This window comes from Vidua macroura, chromosome 24, assembly GCF_024509145.1.
Source record: "Vidua macroura isolate BioBank_ID:100142 chromosome 24, ASM2450914v1, whole genome shotgun sequence".
NCBI classification, from domain to species: Eukaryota; Metazoa; Chordata; class Aves; order Passeriformes; family Viduidae; genus Vidua; species Vidua macroura.
Genome location: NC_071594.1, coordinates 3808536 through 3821587, shown reverse-complemented (window position 1 = coordinate 3821587; position 13052 = coordinate 3808536). Strand labels below are relative to the sequence as shown.

Sequence of the window (13052 nt, the reverse complement as noted above, 5' to 3'; positions counted from 1 at the left end):
CGAAGTTAATTCGCTTTTCAAGCTCTGTGAACGGAATTTTATGATTACAAACAGCTTATCTGAGACTCCAGAATTTGATTCCGGAGCGCTGAGGTAGTCGATGGCACCCTCCTGCTGCCGAGCTCACACCTCCCCGAAGTTGGTGTGTCCCGTCTCCCTGGCGTGCTCCCTGGCCTCCAGCTGCCCCGTCAGTCCCTTCTGGCACACCATGCAGCGCAGGGCGAAGCGATTCACGTCCGTGAACTGCCTCTTCCTGCGCGCCTCGTCCGCCAGCTCCAGCGCCTGCGCCAGCACCACGTCGTCGCTGCTGGGGAAGATGGTCTGGGGGGGAAGGTCGGAGCCGGGCAGGCGCCGCTCCAGCGGGTCGTAGTGGATGCCGTCGTAGATCAGCAGCACGCGCTTGCTGTAGCCCGCGTCCTCGCCGAAGCGGTCGATGCGCACGGTCTGCGTGTCCACCACGCAGATCTCGCACTGGTAGAACTTGGACAGGATGGACACCTCGATGGCTCCTCCCCAGGTCTCCTCCCTGCGGATCCAGTCACAGTATTCCCTGTTGGTTTTGCCCAGCACGGCCTCGCAGTAGGACTCGGGGTCGCTGGCCACGATCTGGGCGATGAGGCTGCGCATCTCCGGGGCGCAGCCGGGGTCGTACACGCCGCCCTCCACCACGTAGGACACGCTGGTGAACAGGCAGGAGTTGTCTGCTGGCACCACCCTCCTGGCCAGCACAGGCACGGCTTCCCTGACAGGCTGGGACATTGCTTTTTTGGCGACCGCCGGCGAGTCGGGCTCGGGTTTGGATGTGTCCTCTTCCACTATGAGAGTGTCACCTGCCAGACGGGAGGAGGGACGGGTGAGAGGGACCTAAAGGGGACGCTGCTCCTCAAACGCAACAACACGGCCCTGCTGTCACTGCTGAGGATCACGGAGGAGAACCGCGGAACGGTTTGGGGTATGAAACATCCCCCGGTCCCACCCCTGCCAGGGGCAGGGACACCTTCCACTCGCCCAGGCTGCTCCAAGCCCCCGTCCAGCCTCCGCCCGTTTCCCCCAGCTCGGCATCCCGCCGGGAAACAGCCTCAGCCAACAGCCGCTGGCACCACAACGGTCCCCGCGGGACTCACCTGGCGTGGCCCGGACCCCGTCCCCTCCAGCCCCGCGCGCTGCTCCCTCCGGACCCCCGGGACGCAGCCGAAGCACCAGCGGCACTTGCGGCGAGCAGGAAGCGCTGCCGAGCCGGGCGCCGCCGCCTCCCCCGGGAGCGGGAACCGGCCCGACCGCCGGCTGATGAGGGGCGTGTGTGCCACGGCCTCTTTAATTAACGTAATTGCAGCCGGCGCGGCGGCAGAGCCGGCAGAGCGCCGCCCCCCGCCCTCCTGCCGCCGGGGCCCTCACCCGAGTGGATGCCGAGCTCGCCGAGCCGCCGCTCGCCGTCGCTGAGGTCGAGGCTGCGCGGCGGGAAGCCGTGCAGGAGGCGCTGCGCGGGCGCGGGCACTCCGGTGAGCGCGGCGAGCGCGGCCTGCATGTCGCGGAGGCGGGAGTGCGGCGACAGCCCCGGCAGCGCGTGCGAGCCGCTCCGGGCCTTGCAGCGCAGCCGCAGCATCCTCGGGGCCGCCGCCGCACCGGCCGCCGCCGCTTCCGCTTCCGGCCCGTGCCCGCCCCGCTCTCGCGAGAGCACGCCGCGTCCCACCCCCTCCCCGGCCGGCGGCCAATCGGAGCGCGCGCGGCGCCCCTTCATTTGCATAGCGCGCGGCTCATTTGCATGGAGCCGGGCGCCGCGCCCGCGTCATCGGCACGGCACGCGCGGCGCCTGATTTGCATAGAGCAGGCGACCCCGCCCGCTTAGTTTGCATGCAGCCGGACACCGCCTGCCATCTCATTTGCATAACGCCAGGCGTTGCCGTGAGTTGCTGTCCCCTCCCTTCCCCGATGATCACCTCCCATGTGATTTGCATAGCCCGCCTGAATTTGCATAGAGGCGCGAGCTCCGTTCCCCTTTCATCACCGTCCATCTCATTTGCCTGGCGCGCGTGCTCCGGTTCCCCTCTCGCCCCGCCCACCGCCCTCCCGGTCTCATTTGCATACAGCGCGCGGCTGTCCCGCCCTCCCGGTGTTATTTGCATACAGCGCGTGGCTGCCCCGCCCTCCCGGTGTTATTTGCATACAGCGCGCGGCTGCCCCGCCCTCTCGGTCTCATTTGCATACGGCGCGCGGCTGCCCCGCCCACTCGGTCTCATTTGCATACAGCGCGCGGCTCTCCCCCCTTCCGGTCTCATTTGCATACAGCGCGCGCCCCCGCGCGCGTGACGCGGGCCCGTTTTCCCGCCCCTTTTCCCGCGTGTCCGCTCCCCGGGACCCGGTTTCCGTCCCCGCTCCGCCGTGTGCGAGCTCCGCCGGTCATTTGCATGCGATTTGCGTACGGCGGGGCGCGGAGCGGCGGCGCGGAGCCATGTCGGCGGCGCCGCGGGGCTGCGCCGGGGCCCCGCGGGGCAGGGCCGGCGAGAAGCAGTGCTGTGAGTAGCCCCGGCGCGGGCGGTGCGGGGCAGGATGCGCGTTCCGTGTCCCGAAGAAACGGGATCAACAGCGGGAGGGGGGGAAGGCTGCGCGGGTTTGCCCCGAGCCTCGCGTCCCTCTGTGCGCGGATCCCGTCCTGCTGCCTGCCCTGGCTGTCCCCTCCCGCCGCTACCCTGTCCCCAACCTCCCGGCTGCTGCCTCCATCCCCATCCCGTGCTTTTCGCCCCAAATCCGCCTCTCCGCGGGCCCTTTCGGAGCTTGCTCGGGCTGTTTGCTGCGAGAACGTGACCGTTTTGTTAAAAACATCTTTCGTTCGCCCTTGACGGCGCCTGCCCGGGCGGTAAATGCTTTTAACACTAAAAGCCCCATTAGGCAGCGGTGCTGCCGGTCCGCCTCATTAGCAAACACCTGGGAGACCACAGGGTGATCACAGCAGCTCATTAACGGCAAGGACACCACGCGAGCCCGTCCTGGGATGAGCGGAGGTGCTTTACCCACCGGGAGATGGGATGACGCTGTGCTGGGTCTCACTTCATGCTCTGCAGCGCCCCTGATGCTGTTTTGGGGTGGTTTTGGGGTTGGTGTTTTTTTTTTTTTTTTCAGCATGGGCTTCCTACATGACCAACTCCCCGACGCTGATCGTGATGATCGGGCTGCCTGCGAGGGGCAAGACCTACATGTCCAAAAAGCTCACCCGCTACCTCAACTGGATCGGGGTGCCCACCAAAGGTGGGTGTGCACGTCTGGGGACGTCCCTGCCCGGGCTGTGACGCCTGCCACTGGAATGCCCTGACCCTCTCCTCTCCTGTGTGTGAAGTGTTTAATTTAGGGGTGTATCGGCGCGAGGCGGTGAAGTCCTACAAGTCCTACGACTTCTTCAGGCACGACAACAAAGAGGCCATGGAAATCCGCAAGTGAGTCCCTGTCGCGGGCTGGGTGGCTCCGTGGAGGGCTGGGGACGCTGGGGTCTTGGCAGGCTGTGGGAATGAGGAGCAGAGAATAACCACGAGTGCCCGGGGAAGGAAGAAGGAACAGCACAGCCTGTGCAGGGATCCTGCCAGGCATGGGCGTGGGAGTCTGGGGCTGCCACAAAGCTCAGGGTCAGGTCACAGTGGAGGTGCCCCAGGATCTCTGGGGCTCTTAGAACGGTGCAGGGGTGCGAGGGAGGTGTTTGAATCCCTCCCTGCTGGCTCAGAAGCTTTGCTGTGGGAATGCTTTCCATCAGCTGTGACCATCCCTATTTCTGTCCTGCAGACGCTGTGCCCTGGTGGCTCTGGAAGATGTGAAGTCTTACCTCTTGGAGGAGTGCGGGCAAATAGCTGTAAGATCCTCTGCACTAAAAATAGTTTCACATCAGGGCAGTTCAAAGCTGCCTGGAGCGCTCGGGGACCTGGTTTGGGGCTGGAGTTTAAAAGTCTTAAGATAAGCTTGCCCAGTGCTCATTCCTCGTTTTCTGCCAGGTGTTTGATGCGACCAACACGACTCGGGAGCGGCGGGACCTGATCTTAAATTTTGCTAAGGAAAATGCTTTCAAGGTAGAGCTTTAATTGTGTGTGTGGTTAATTGTGTGTTCAGTTTGCAGTCGCTGTGGCTCCCTGGCACAGGAGCTCAGGAGTTTTGACTGAAATGTGCTTCCTTGCCTCCTCCCCAGGTGTTTTTCGTGGAGTCTGTCTGTGATGATCCAGAGGTCATCGCTGCCAATATCCTGGTGCGTGCTGCCCTTCCCAGGCTGGGCTGCCGTGGCAGCTTGGGCTCTCAGTGCCAGGTCACAGGCTCGGGGAGCTCGTGGGGATCTCTGCAAACGCCTCCCTCTCGTGTTTCACCTGGGGAATAGGCAGCTGGGATTTGCAGGTTTATTAAAAGCCAGAGATGCCGTTATGTGAGAATGTGGAAATCAAGTGGAGCCGGGGAATGGGTGACCTTGAAGCGCTGTCCTGGCGAGGGAGGGAGGGGCAGAGCTCTGAGCCAGCGGTGTCTGTCAGGGCCAACCCCTTCAGTGCCTTTAGAGTCGCCCTTTGTTTTCTCTCCAGGAGCAGGTTTTTCCTCAGGGCAGCGTCAAACAATGTGGATTTGTTTCAAAAGAGGGGAATGTTATTCATCGTGGCTTTTGTTCCCTCTTGAGTTTGCTTAACTCGGCTGTCTGTTGGGCAGGAGGTGAAAGTTTCCAGCCCTGACTACCCAGAGAGGCACCGGGAGAATGTGATGGACGATTTCCTGAAGAGGATCGAGTGCTACAAGGTCACCTACCAGCCTCTGGACCCGGATGCTAAGGACAAGTAAGCAGATCCCTTGGCACATCCCTTTGTCCTTGGGCACATGAGCTGCTTTGCTGTCGGGATGCTCCAACACCTCTGCTCTCCCCAGGTGTGACCGTGTGCAGGTGAATCACAGGTCCCAAGGGAGATTTGAAGGGATTTTTCTCTGTGTGCTGCAGAATCACAGGATGGTTTAGGTTGGAAGGGATCTCAAAGCCCATCTCTAAGAGCCATGGGCAGGGACACCTTCCACTATCCCAGGCTGCTCCAAACCCTGTCCAGCCAGGCTTTGGTCACTTCCAGGCATCCAGGGGCAGCCACCCTGTGCCAGGTCCTCCCCTCCCTCCCAGGGAAGGATTTTTAAGCCCAGCAGTTCAGAGCCTGTCCTGCCTTTCCTAGAGGAGCAGTAGCTGGGTGACACCGCAGGTGCTTGTGCCTTGTTTTTCAAACCACCCACGTGGGTGTTCTTACTTTGTGTCCACTCCAGAGATCTTTCCTTCATTAAAGTGATCAACGTGGGCCAGCGGTTCCTGGTCAACCGAGTCCAGGACTACATCCAGAGTAAAATTGTCTATTACCTGATGAACATCCACGTCCAGCCACGCACCATCTACCTCTGCCGGCACGGCGAGAGCGAGTACAACCTCGTGGGCAGGATTGGTGGGGACTCTGGTCTGTCAGCCCGGGGCAAGCAGGTACGTGCCCAGCAGCCCCTGGGGGCTGTGGCTGTGCCCTGGGAGCCAGGGCTGGTGCCTTGGAGTGGCTGCCCAATACAGGTGGTGCCTTAAGTTTTAGCTTCCGTGTTTCTCAGGTTCTGTGCTGACTTGGTGTGGGACTCTGAAGTTTGTACTAAGTGTTGTAAGTTCTCTTCATAGAATCACCAGGTTGGAAGAAACCTTTAAGATCATTGAGTCTAACCCAGCCCCAACACCTCAACTAAACCCTGGCACCCAGTGCCACATCCAGTCTCTTTTTAAACACAGCGATGGTGACTCCACCACCTCCCCAGGCAGCCATTCCAGAACTTTATCACCTTTCTGTAAAAAACTTTTCCCTAACATCCAACTTAAATTTCTCTTGTTGCAGCTGGAGACTGCGTCCTCTCATTCTGTCAGTTGCTGCCTGACACATTCAATTCCTTCAGAATTCCTGACCTTTTCTCAACACTTCTATCACCTATCCTTTTCTCTCTCAACCAGTATCTCCTTCATATTCTGTCCTAATCACTGCAGAATCATCTGCATTGGCTTTCACTACATATGCATCACCTTTTCAGTCTATACAAATTATTGCAGCAAATTCCTCTTCCTTGGCCAGGCTGATCCCCTGATAGTCCTTTCTGAAGCCTCACATAACTTATGTTAATTTATTTCAAAATAAGACTCAACTGAAAAATATAGCCCAATAGAATCAGAAAATGCTCCAAAGTACAGTTGAAAAAGCAAAACAGAAATACTGGAAATAATACCACTAAAACATAGGTAATACCTTAATGAAAATATATTCTGATATAAACTGTATCTAGTTTTCAAACAGTTAGACAAAAGAGTCCTTTTCCAGCTTGAGAATCAAGCACAGCCATTACCCAAAAAGCATAAACCACAGTGAATTGAGGGGAGCAGACCAGCAGGATGGGACTTCATCACCTGAAGCTGTAACTGGACAATTAACCCCAATATGGAAATGGACCAAAACTTAAAACCAAAAGTGTAAAAACTCAAAAATCCATCTTGAATCCATCCTGGGTGTAGCCCTGGTGGGTCTCTTGCACTGCCCAAGGTGTATCCTTTAAAGGCCTCTCAATAAATACCCACTTTATTGTTTTAACTCTGTCTAGTCTCTGTTCCAGATCAGCCTCTCTAAGCATCACAGAGGCTGGACAAGACTAAGAGAATAAGAGCAGGTATTTATTAAAGGCCTTCAAGCCTCCCAGAGGCTGCACCCAAGATGAATGATGGTCATGAGTTTCTCAGACTGAAATAAGTTTGGTCCATTTGTATACCAGGAGTTAATTCTCCAGTTCCAACTTCAGGTAATGAAGTCAGATACCCCCAGTTCACTTTTGTTTCCACTTTTCTCCTTGAGTTCCAAGCCCAGAGGGATTGTTTTGCCTGACCAAAAAGTGAAGATGGTAGTTAACACTTTATATGGAGTTTAGAGTTAGGCACTAATGCAGTACAGGATTTGAAAATTTTAAAGGCATCTAAAATCTGAAGGCATCAGGGCCCCACATCCCCCAAGGATGCTCTGAGCAGCTGCAGCTCCCCCTGCCCCTCGGTGCCTTAGGATTTTAACTTTTATGTATTTCATATATTTGTAACCCTGCAGTTCTTTAGTGTATAACTCCAAACTCCACACACAGTGTCAGCTGCTGCTTTCCCATTTTGACACAACAATTCCTCTCCAGGCCTGGCAATCAAGGACACCTCACTGCCTCAGGCCCTGAGAGATGGAAACAAAAGTGAGCTGTGGGGAGCAAACTTGGGGTCAATGCCTTCATTACCTGAAGCTGTGATTAGAACATTAACCCCCAACATGCAAATGGCCCAAACTTATAAAAGTGTGAAAACCTGTGAGCCGTGGTCCATTTTTGGGTGTAGCCCATGGGGGGCTTTGTCTGCCCTAAATGTACCTGAATATTTATATTCAATAAATATAGCTGCTTTTTATTCCCTTAATTCTGCATGCCCTGTGTTTTTAGGGGTCCCAAAAAGGCATCACCCTCCTCCTGACCTCCTGGAGCTTTTCTCCCCAGTTTTCCCAGGCGCTGAAGAAGTTCATTGAGGAGCAGGAGATCGTGGACCTGAAGGTGTGGACGAGCCAGCTGAAGAGGACAATCCAGACAGCCGAGTCCCTGGGGGTGCTCTACGAGCAGTGGAAGATCCTCAACGAGATCGATGCTGTGAGTGAGAGGCTGCTTAAAAACCTCAGCTTTTCTAGGTGGGAAATCATGTTTAAAGGCAAATTAGATCACCACGAACGCAGCTGTTTTCTCTTGATTTATAGCCATGTTTTTGTATCACGGACCTCAGCCTTCCAGGGGGAGGTTTGGGGTGCTTGGGTACAGGGCTGAGAGTGTTCAGAGCTGCCAGGTCTTGCTGGGGACGTTCCAGGTGGTGTGGAGGTGGAAAAGAACACTGAACATCCCAGACATCTGTCACGCCCTCCTGGCTGGGCAAAGGTTGCTGCTCCCACTCTGATTCTCTCAGGAAATTGCAGGGTGGTTGCTGGGGAAGCGAGGGCTCATTTTTCATCCCTGGCAAACACCAGGGATGTCATCCTTTCTGGTTTTGAGATAAAACCAAAGCCCAGCCTCTTCAAACCACCCTGGAACCCACACTGAGGGCAGGGCTGGGTCAGATGCAGCACCTAAAATTTCCATGCCATAAAGGGAACCCTGATCTCAGCCTCTGCTTTTCCTTCCCTCCCTGCTGTGGCCCCCTTGGCCCTCTGATGAAATGAGCTTTGTGGTTTGAGTTTTTCCTTCCCTCAGGGGGTCTGTGAAGAAATGACCTACGCAGAAATTGAAGCCAAGTATCCAGATGAGTTTGCCATGAGGGATCAGGAGAAATATCTTTATCGTTATCCTGGAGGGGAGGTGAGGACCCTAAAGAAACAACAGCTATGCACAGTGCAGTGAAACAAACATTTCTGTGTGGGGTTGGAGTTAAAACTGACTCCAGTTGAAGTTACTCTGCCAATATTTGTATGCAGAATGGCAAATTTGCATCCTAATGAAAACATTTAGGATCTCCAATTCTCTTTTGGGGGAAGTGTTTCTTGATTTCCCTCACGGGGGTGTGCAGATGGTGCTTTTCAATCCATTCACTTGGCCACGTGCTGGATGCTGCCCTCAGACACGGAGGGAGTTCTGCATCCCAGGCCTGAATTGTCACTGAGAATGTCTGGGAAACAAAATTATCATGGGTGTGGCCTGGAGTCACTTCTGGCTTTACTTCACAACCCGTTCAAATGAATCATTTACTGGTTTATTTGGGTTTTTTCCTGACTGCACCCATTGAGTTACCTGTAATCTGAGCCCTCCCACGGTCTGAGGGTTCTGACACTGAAATTCACTTTCTGCTGTTGCCTTTTTTGGGTCCTTTTTTACTATTTTTACCACATCACCCATAACCCCCTTTAACTTTATGCTGCTTTAACTGATATTTCCCTGAATGTGACGCTGTTAATTGCCACCTGTGTTTAACCCTGTGTTTACACAACCCCTTGACCAATTCCTGTTTGGTTTTCCAGTCCTACCAGGACTTGGTGCAGCGCCTGGAGCCAGTAATTATGGAGCTGGAAAGGCAAGGCAACGTCCTGGTTATCTCCCACCAGGCAGTTATGAGGTGCCTCCTGGCTTATTTTCTTGACAAGAGTGCAGGTACAAAAATAAAGGGATGATTCTGGGGCTGGCTCCTCTCCCTGCTTCCCCTCATGGGGTTTTTTGGGAGGGTGGTTTGGAATGACTGGGTGGATTTTTATTTATTTTTTTTTTTTAACAAGGTGAGTTTTTTTTAACAAGATGTTTAAAAAAAGAAGAAAGGAAACGTTTGAGCAGTGCTTTAACCCTTGCACTGCAGCAGTGCAAGGAGCTCCCTGGGGATGTGCTGCTCTTTTGCTGCCCAGATGTTGTTTCTGGAGCTGTTTTCAGCAGTAGTGCGTACAGAATGTGTAGGGGACTGGTTTTTAATGTAAAGAAAAAGAAAAATTTGTCATTTTCTGATAAATTAAAGAGCCTCAGTGGCCTGGAAGGGTTGGCAGGAGTGCTCCATCCCAGGCAAATGCTGATTTCTTGCACAGCACACACACCTGGAAGGTTCCAGTCTGCTGCGAGCTCCAGTGAGTGGCACTAGAGCTTCATGAAACTTTTAATGACGTTAATAAACTTCTAACCAACTTCATAAACTTTTACATACAGCTCTGAATAACTCTCCTGTGAGCCCTGGCAGCTGTTGCTGAGGTGCTTTCCCAGCCCTGTGCCCCTGGAGAGGTTTCCTCTGGTTGGCCCTGTGCACTGGAAATGGAATGATGGAATTGTTTGGGCTGGAAAAGCTCTTTTAGAGGGTGGAGTCCAACCCCTCACCCAGCACTGCCCAGTGCTGGAGAGCCCTGAGCCAGCTGGCCCAGCCAGGCTGGGCCCCACTCTCATTTCCAGCTCCTGTATTTTGATTTTCTGTGTCTCACTGCTGGTATCAGTGAATGTCTGGGTGCCATCCACAGGCTCTAAATCCCAGGACAATTTCCATTCAATCCTAGGATGGTTTGGGTTGAAAGGACCCTTAAAAGGGTTTAGTCCAACCCCTGCTGTGGGGCTGGGAGGGGACAGGGGGGCTGTGGCATGCCAGGTGACCCCATAACACCTTTCTCTGCCCTAGATGAGCTGCCCTACCTGCGCTGCCCCCTCCACACCATTCTCAAGCTCACACCTGTTGCCTATGGTAAACAACTGCTTTGCTTTAATTTTAAATTTTAATTCCTGCCCTGGTTTGTGCGTGGGGATGTTATGGGCAGGTTTGTGTCCGTGTGTGGCAGCACCTGGCCATGCTCTAGAAGCTTCTGGTAATACATAAAGAGGTTATTTCCTGGTTAACATGCAAAAAGTTAACACAGGAAAGGGTTCTGGAGGGGTGGGGGTGTTGGGGGAGCAGATGTGGAGGTGCAGGCTCTTCTCCCCTGGCCTCTCTTTTAAACAACTGGATTTTCCCTGTGGGTGAGGAAGGCTGTGCCTCCAAACTTGGGGTGCAGTCAGCTAAAATTGGCTTTTCTGTGCAGCCCAAATAACTCAGGGCTGTGCTCTCACACTTAAAAACCACCAAGTGTAAAATTCTGTTTGTGGGGTGAAGCGTGGATTTATGAGCTCTGTTATTTTTATAAAGAAGAGATTTATTCCTGTTCATTTTCCCTGCTGGTTTTTTAATAAATTACTCACACAAACTTCTCTTTCTCGTGGGTGAAGGCTGCAAGGTGGAGACAATTACCCTGGATGTGGAAGCAGTGAACACCCACCGGGACAAACCTTCCCTGAACTCAGTGAGTTTTGCTGCACCCCTCTGGCTCCACCTTTTCCAAAATAAGTCACAAACCCTCTTAAACACGTGCTAGAACTGCCTGGTGGCTTTCAGTGTGCAGAAGGATTCTCTTCAGAAATAACCCCCAAAAGCAGAATTAATTTTAAGGTGCATTAGTGCTTCCCAGGCCAGGGGGGATATTTTGCAGGACTGTTGTAGGGAGCAGAATGGGCAAATTTAGGGCATAGATTTTAAACTCCAGGTCTTGTTCTCAGCCCTCAGTGCAGTGTTTGTTGCTGATGCTTAATGGTAATTTCAAAAAGACTTGGCAAAAGGGTTGAAGTGGGTTTTTCTCCTTGTCTTGATGAGTTTTCTCTTTCTGAAATCTTCTCTCTGCTGTTGTTTAAATTACTGTTGACCATCCACCTTGTAACCACCTCCTAAATCTGGGGGAGCTGCTGATCTCTGAGGGCCTTGATTTTGCAAACCCTGTTTTCCAAAGGGACTGTCAGGGAAGGCCTCAGTGATTGCCTCTAATTAATTCCCCCAGTTAGAGAGCACAAACCAGCTCTGCTGGCTCACAGGAAGTGTGAATGCATCTGATTTTAGGTTTTGTACATTTAGGCTTTTTGTTGTATTTTATGAAGATCCCTTGGGCTGGGATCTGATTATTCCTTTTGTGCCGAGGGACTGGGGAAACTGGGAACCTGCAGCTGTGGCTGGAGGCTTTGTGGAGCTGTCAGATGCCAAACTGAGGATATTGGGCATGACTTGTGTGGTTTCCAGCATGTCCCTGCTCACGGCAAGGTGTTGCATTGGGTGATGTTCAAAGGTTCTTCCAACCCAAACCACTCTGGGATTTATCACTTCTCCAACTTCTCTGTGATCCCTGCATGGAAATCATTTGCCCACTTGGAGGCTGCTTCTGTTCTTTGCTTTGCTTGGGTAGCACAGCTGCTGTGGGGCAGAAGAAACAGGAAGAAGGGAGAATTTTCTATTTGCTTGTTTCTTTTTCCCCCTAAATTGATCGTGCAGAGAGGAAAAAACCTAAAAAAACTAAAAAAAAACCCCAAACAGAGCCACCTAAGCAAAACAAAAGTCCCAAAGGGAAGTAAAACTGCTGAAAAATCACTTTCCAGTTGTCTCCAAGATGGATGAAGTTGTTTCCCAAGCTGGGGAAGGCACAGCTCGATGCGGGGGCACTGGGACACTCAGGGTGGGGTGCTGGAGGTGTGTGGCGTGGCTTTAAACTGTGGTTCCCCCTTTTCATTCCTGGTGATTCCCTCTGTGTGGGATCAGCACGACCTCCCCAGCAGGCAGAGCCCTGTGAGGATGAGGAGGAACAGCTTTACCCCGCGGGCCAGCGCCGACACCGTAAAGCGCCCGCGGCACCACAGCCTGGGCAGCAAACCCCTCCATCTGCTGGGGCCTCTCCCATCCCTGGAAGCTCGAGGGCCTTTCCCATCCCTGGAAGCTCGAGAAGGGGCTGAGCAGCCACAGCTGGAAGTCACTGTCCAGGTGGTACCTCCCCTCTGCTCCCCCTCCCCGCCGTCGCCCGTGGTCCTCTCCGAAATCCAGACCCTGCCCAGGATCTTGAGCAGGGTCTCTGTTTCTGCATGGAAATCATCCAGCCTGGATTGGATTAAAGAAAAAAAAAGAACAGCTGAAAAACCCCCTCAAAACCAACCCCAAAACATAAAAATCCCCCCTGTCCAACTGGAACTGTGGTGCCAGTCTTTCAGAGTCAGGCTCCACGCAGGCAGGTGTCCATCAGTGCCACAGGGTTTTGGCAGGGGGCTTAATTCTGGATAGGATTTTGCTTCTGGGCTAAAACCTGATTGGAAAAGTTACAAATACCCTCTTTGTCCCAGTTTTTTACTGCTGTCCCTGCCTTCTACCACCTCCTGCTGCGACACAAACCTGCCCTGGGCTGACACGAAATTTTGGGGCTGCCTCACTCCTCCCCTCATTTGCTTTGCTGCTTTTCCTATTTCAGTCTCCTTTAAGATGCACTATGAGCCCTGCTGTGCTTCTCTGTTTCCTTTGCAGCCTCCAGAGGGAAATGCTTGCCTCTGAGTGCCACTGCAAGCAGCTTGGGTGTGCTCTCTTTGGGGTTAGTAAGTTGGATTTCTCTTGATTCGTGTTGCATGGAAGCCACTCTGGGCAAAGACAAACCTGTGGAGCAGAAGGAATCTTGTGCTGGATAAAACCTGAGATTCTGGGGGGCCTCAGTGGGGGCTGAGCCTGCTGATCCAGGGGCTCCAGCTGGGCT

General features: G+C 53.8%; 2 protein-coding genes across 5 annotated transcripts in view; one reads left to right on the top strand and one right to left on the bottom strand.

The window, feature by feature from the left end:
• Positions 1–22: 22 nt before the first annotated feature.
• On the bottom strand, positions 23–1641 carry YOD1 (YOD1 deubiquitinase). 2 transcript variants are annotated; one of them, XM_053998230.1, is made up of 2 exons: positions 1396–1641; positions 23–830 (listed from the first exon to the last, which is right to left on the bottom strand). In XM_053998230.1, exons 1-2 carry the CDS (start codon positions 1601–1603, stop codon positions 124–126), a joined length of 915 nt encoding a protein of 304 aa, XP_053854205.1. In that variant the 5' UTR covers positions 1604–1641; the 3' UTR covers positions 23–123. The 2 variants fall into 2 exon arrangements, with proteins under 2 accessions (XP_053854205.1, XP_053854206.1); XM_053998231.1 differs by lacking the exon at positions 1396–1641 and adding an exon at positions 1125–1277.
• A 580-nt stretch (positions 1642–2221) lies between these two features.
• Positions 2222–13052, top strand: part of PFKFB2 (6-phosphofructo-2-kinase/fructose-2,6-biphosphatase 2) — a 14876-nt gene continuing 4045 nt past the window's right edge. Inside the window, exons 1-15 of one of the 3 annotated variants that reach the window (XM_053998222.1) lie at positions 2227–2513; positions 3118–3243; positions 3332–3428; positions 3769–3835; positions 3975–4049; positions 4166–4222; positions 4666–4790; positions 5257–5464; positions 7525–7671; positions 8263–8367; positions 9024–9153; positions 10148–10210; positions 10729–10802; positions 12080–12298; positions 12830–12893. In XM_053998222.1, coding sequence (XP_053854197.1) covers positions 2450–2513; positions 3118–3243; positions 3332–3428; positions 3769–3835; positions 3975–4049; positions 4166–4222; positions 4666–4790; positions 5257–5464; positions 7525–7671; positions 8263–8367; positions 9024–9153; positions 10148–10210; positions 10729–10802; positions 12080–12298; positions 12830–12856 — 1584 coding nt within the window. In that variant the 5' untranslated portion in view covers positions 2227–2449 and the 3' untranslated portion in view covers positions 12857–12893. Of the gene's footprint in view, positions 2514–3117; positions 3244–3331; positions 3429–3768; positions 3836–3974; positions 4050–4165; positions 4223–4665; positions 4791–5256; positions 5465–7524; positions 7672–8262; positions 8368–9023; positions 9154–10147; positions 10211–10728; positions 10803–12079; positions 12894–13052 lie in introns of all 3 variants that reach the window. The other 2 variants (XR_008440533.1, XM_053998220.1) reach the window with 2 other exon arrangements.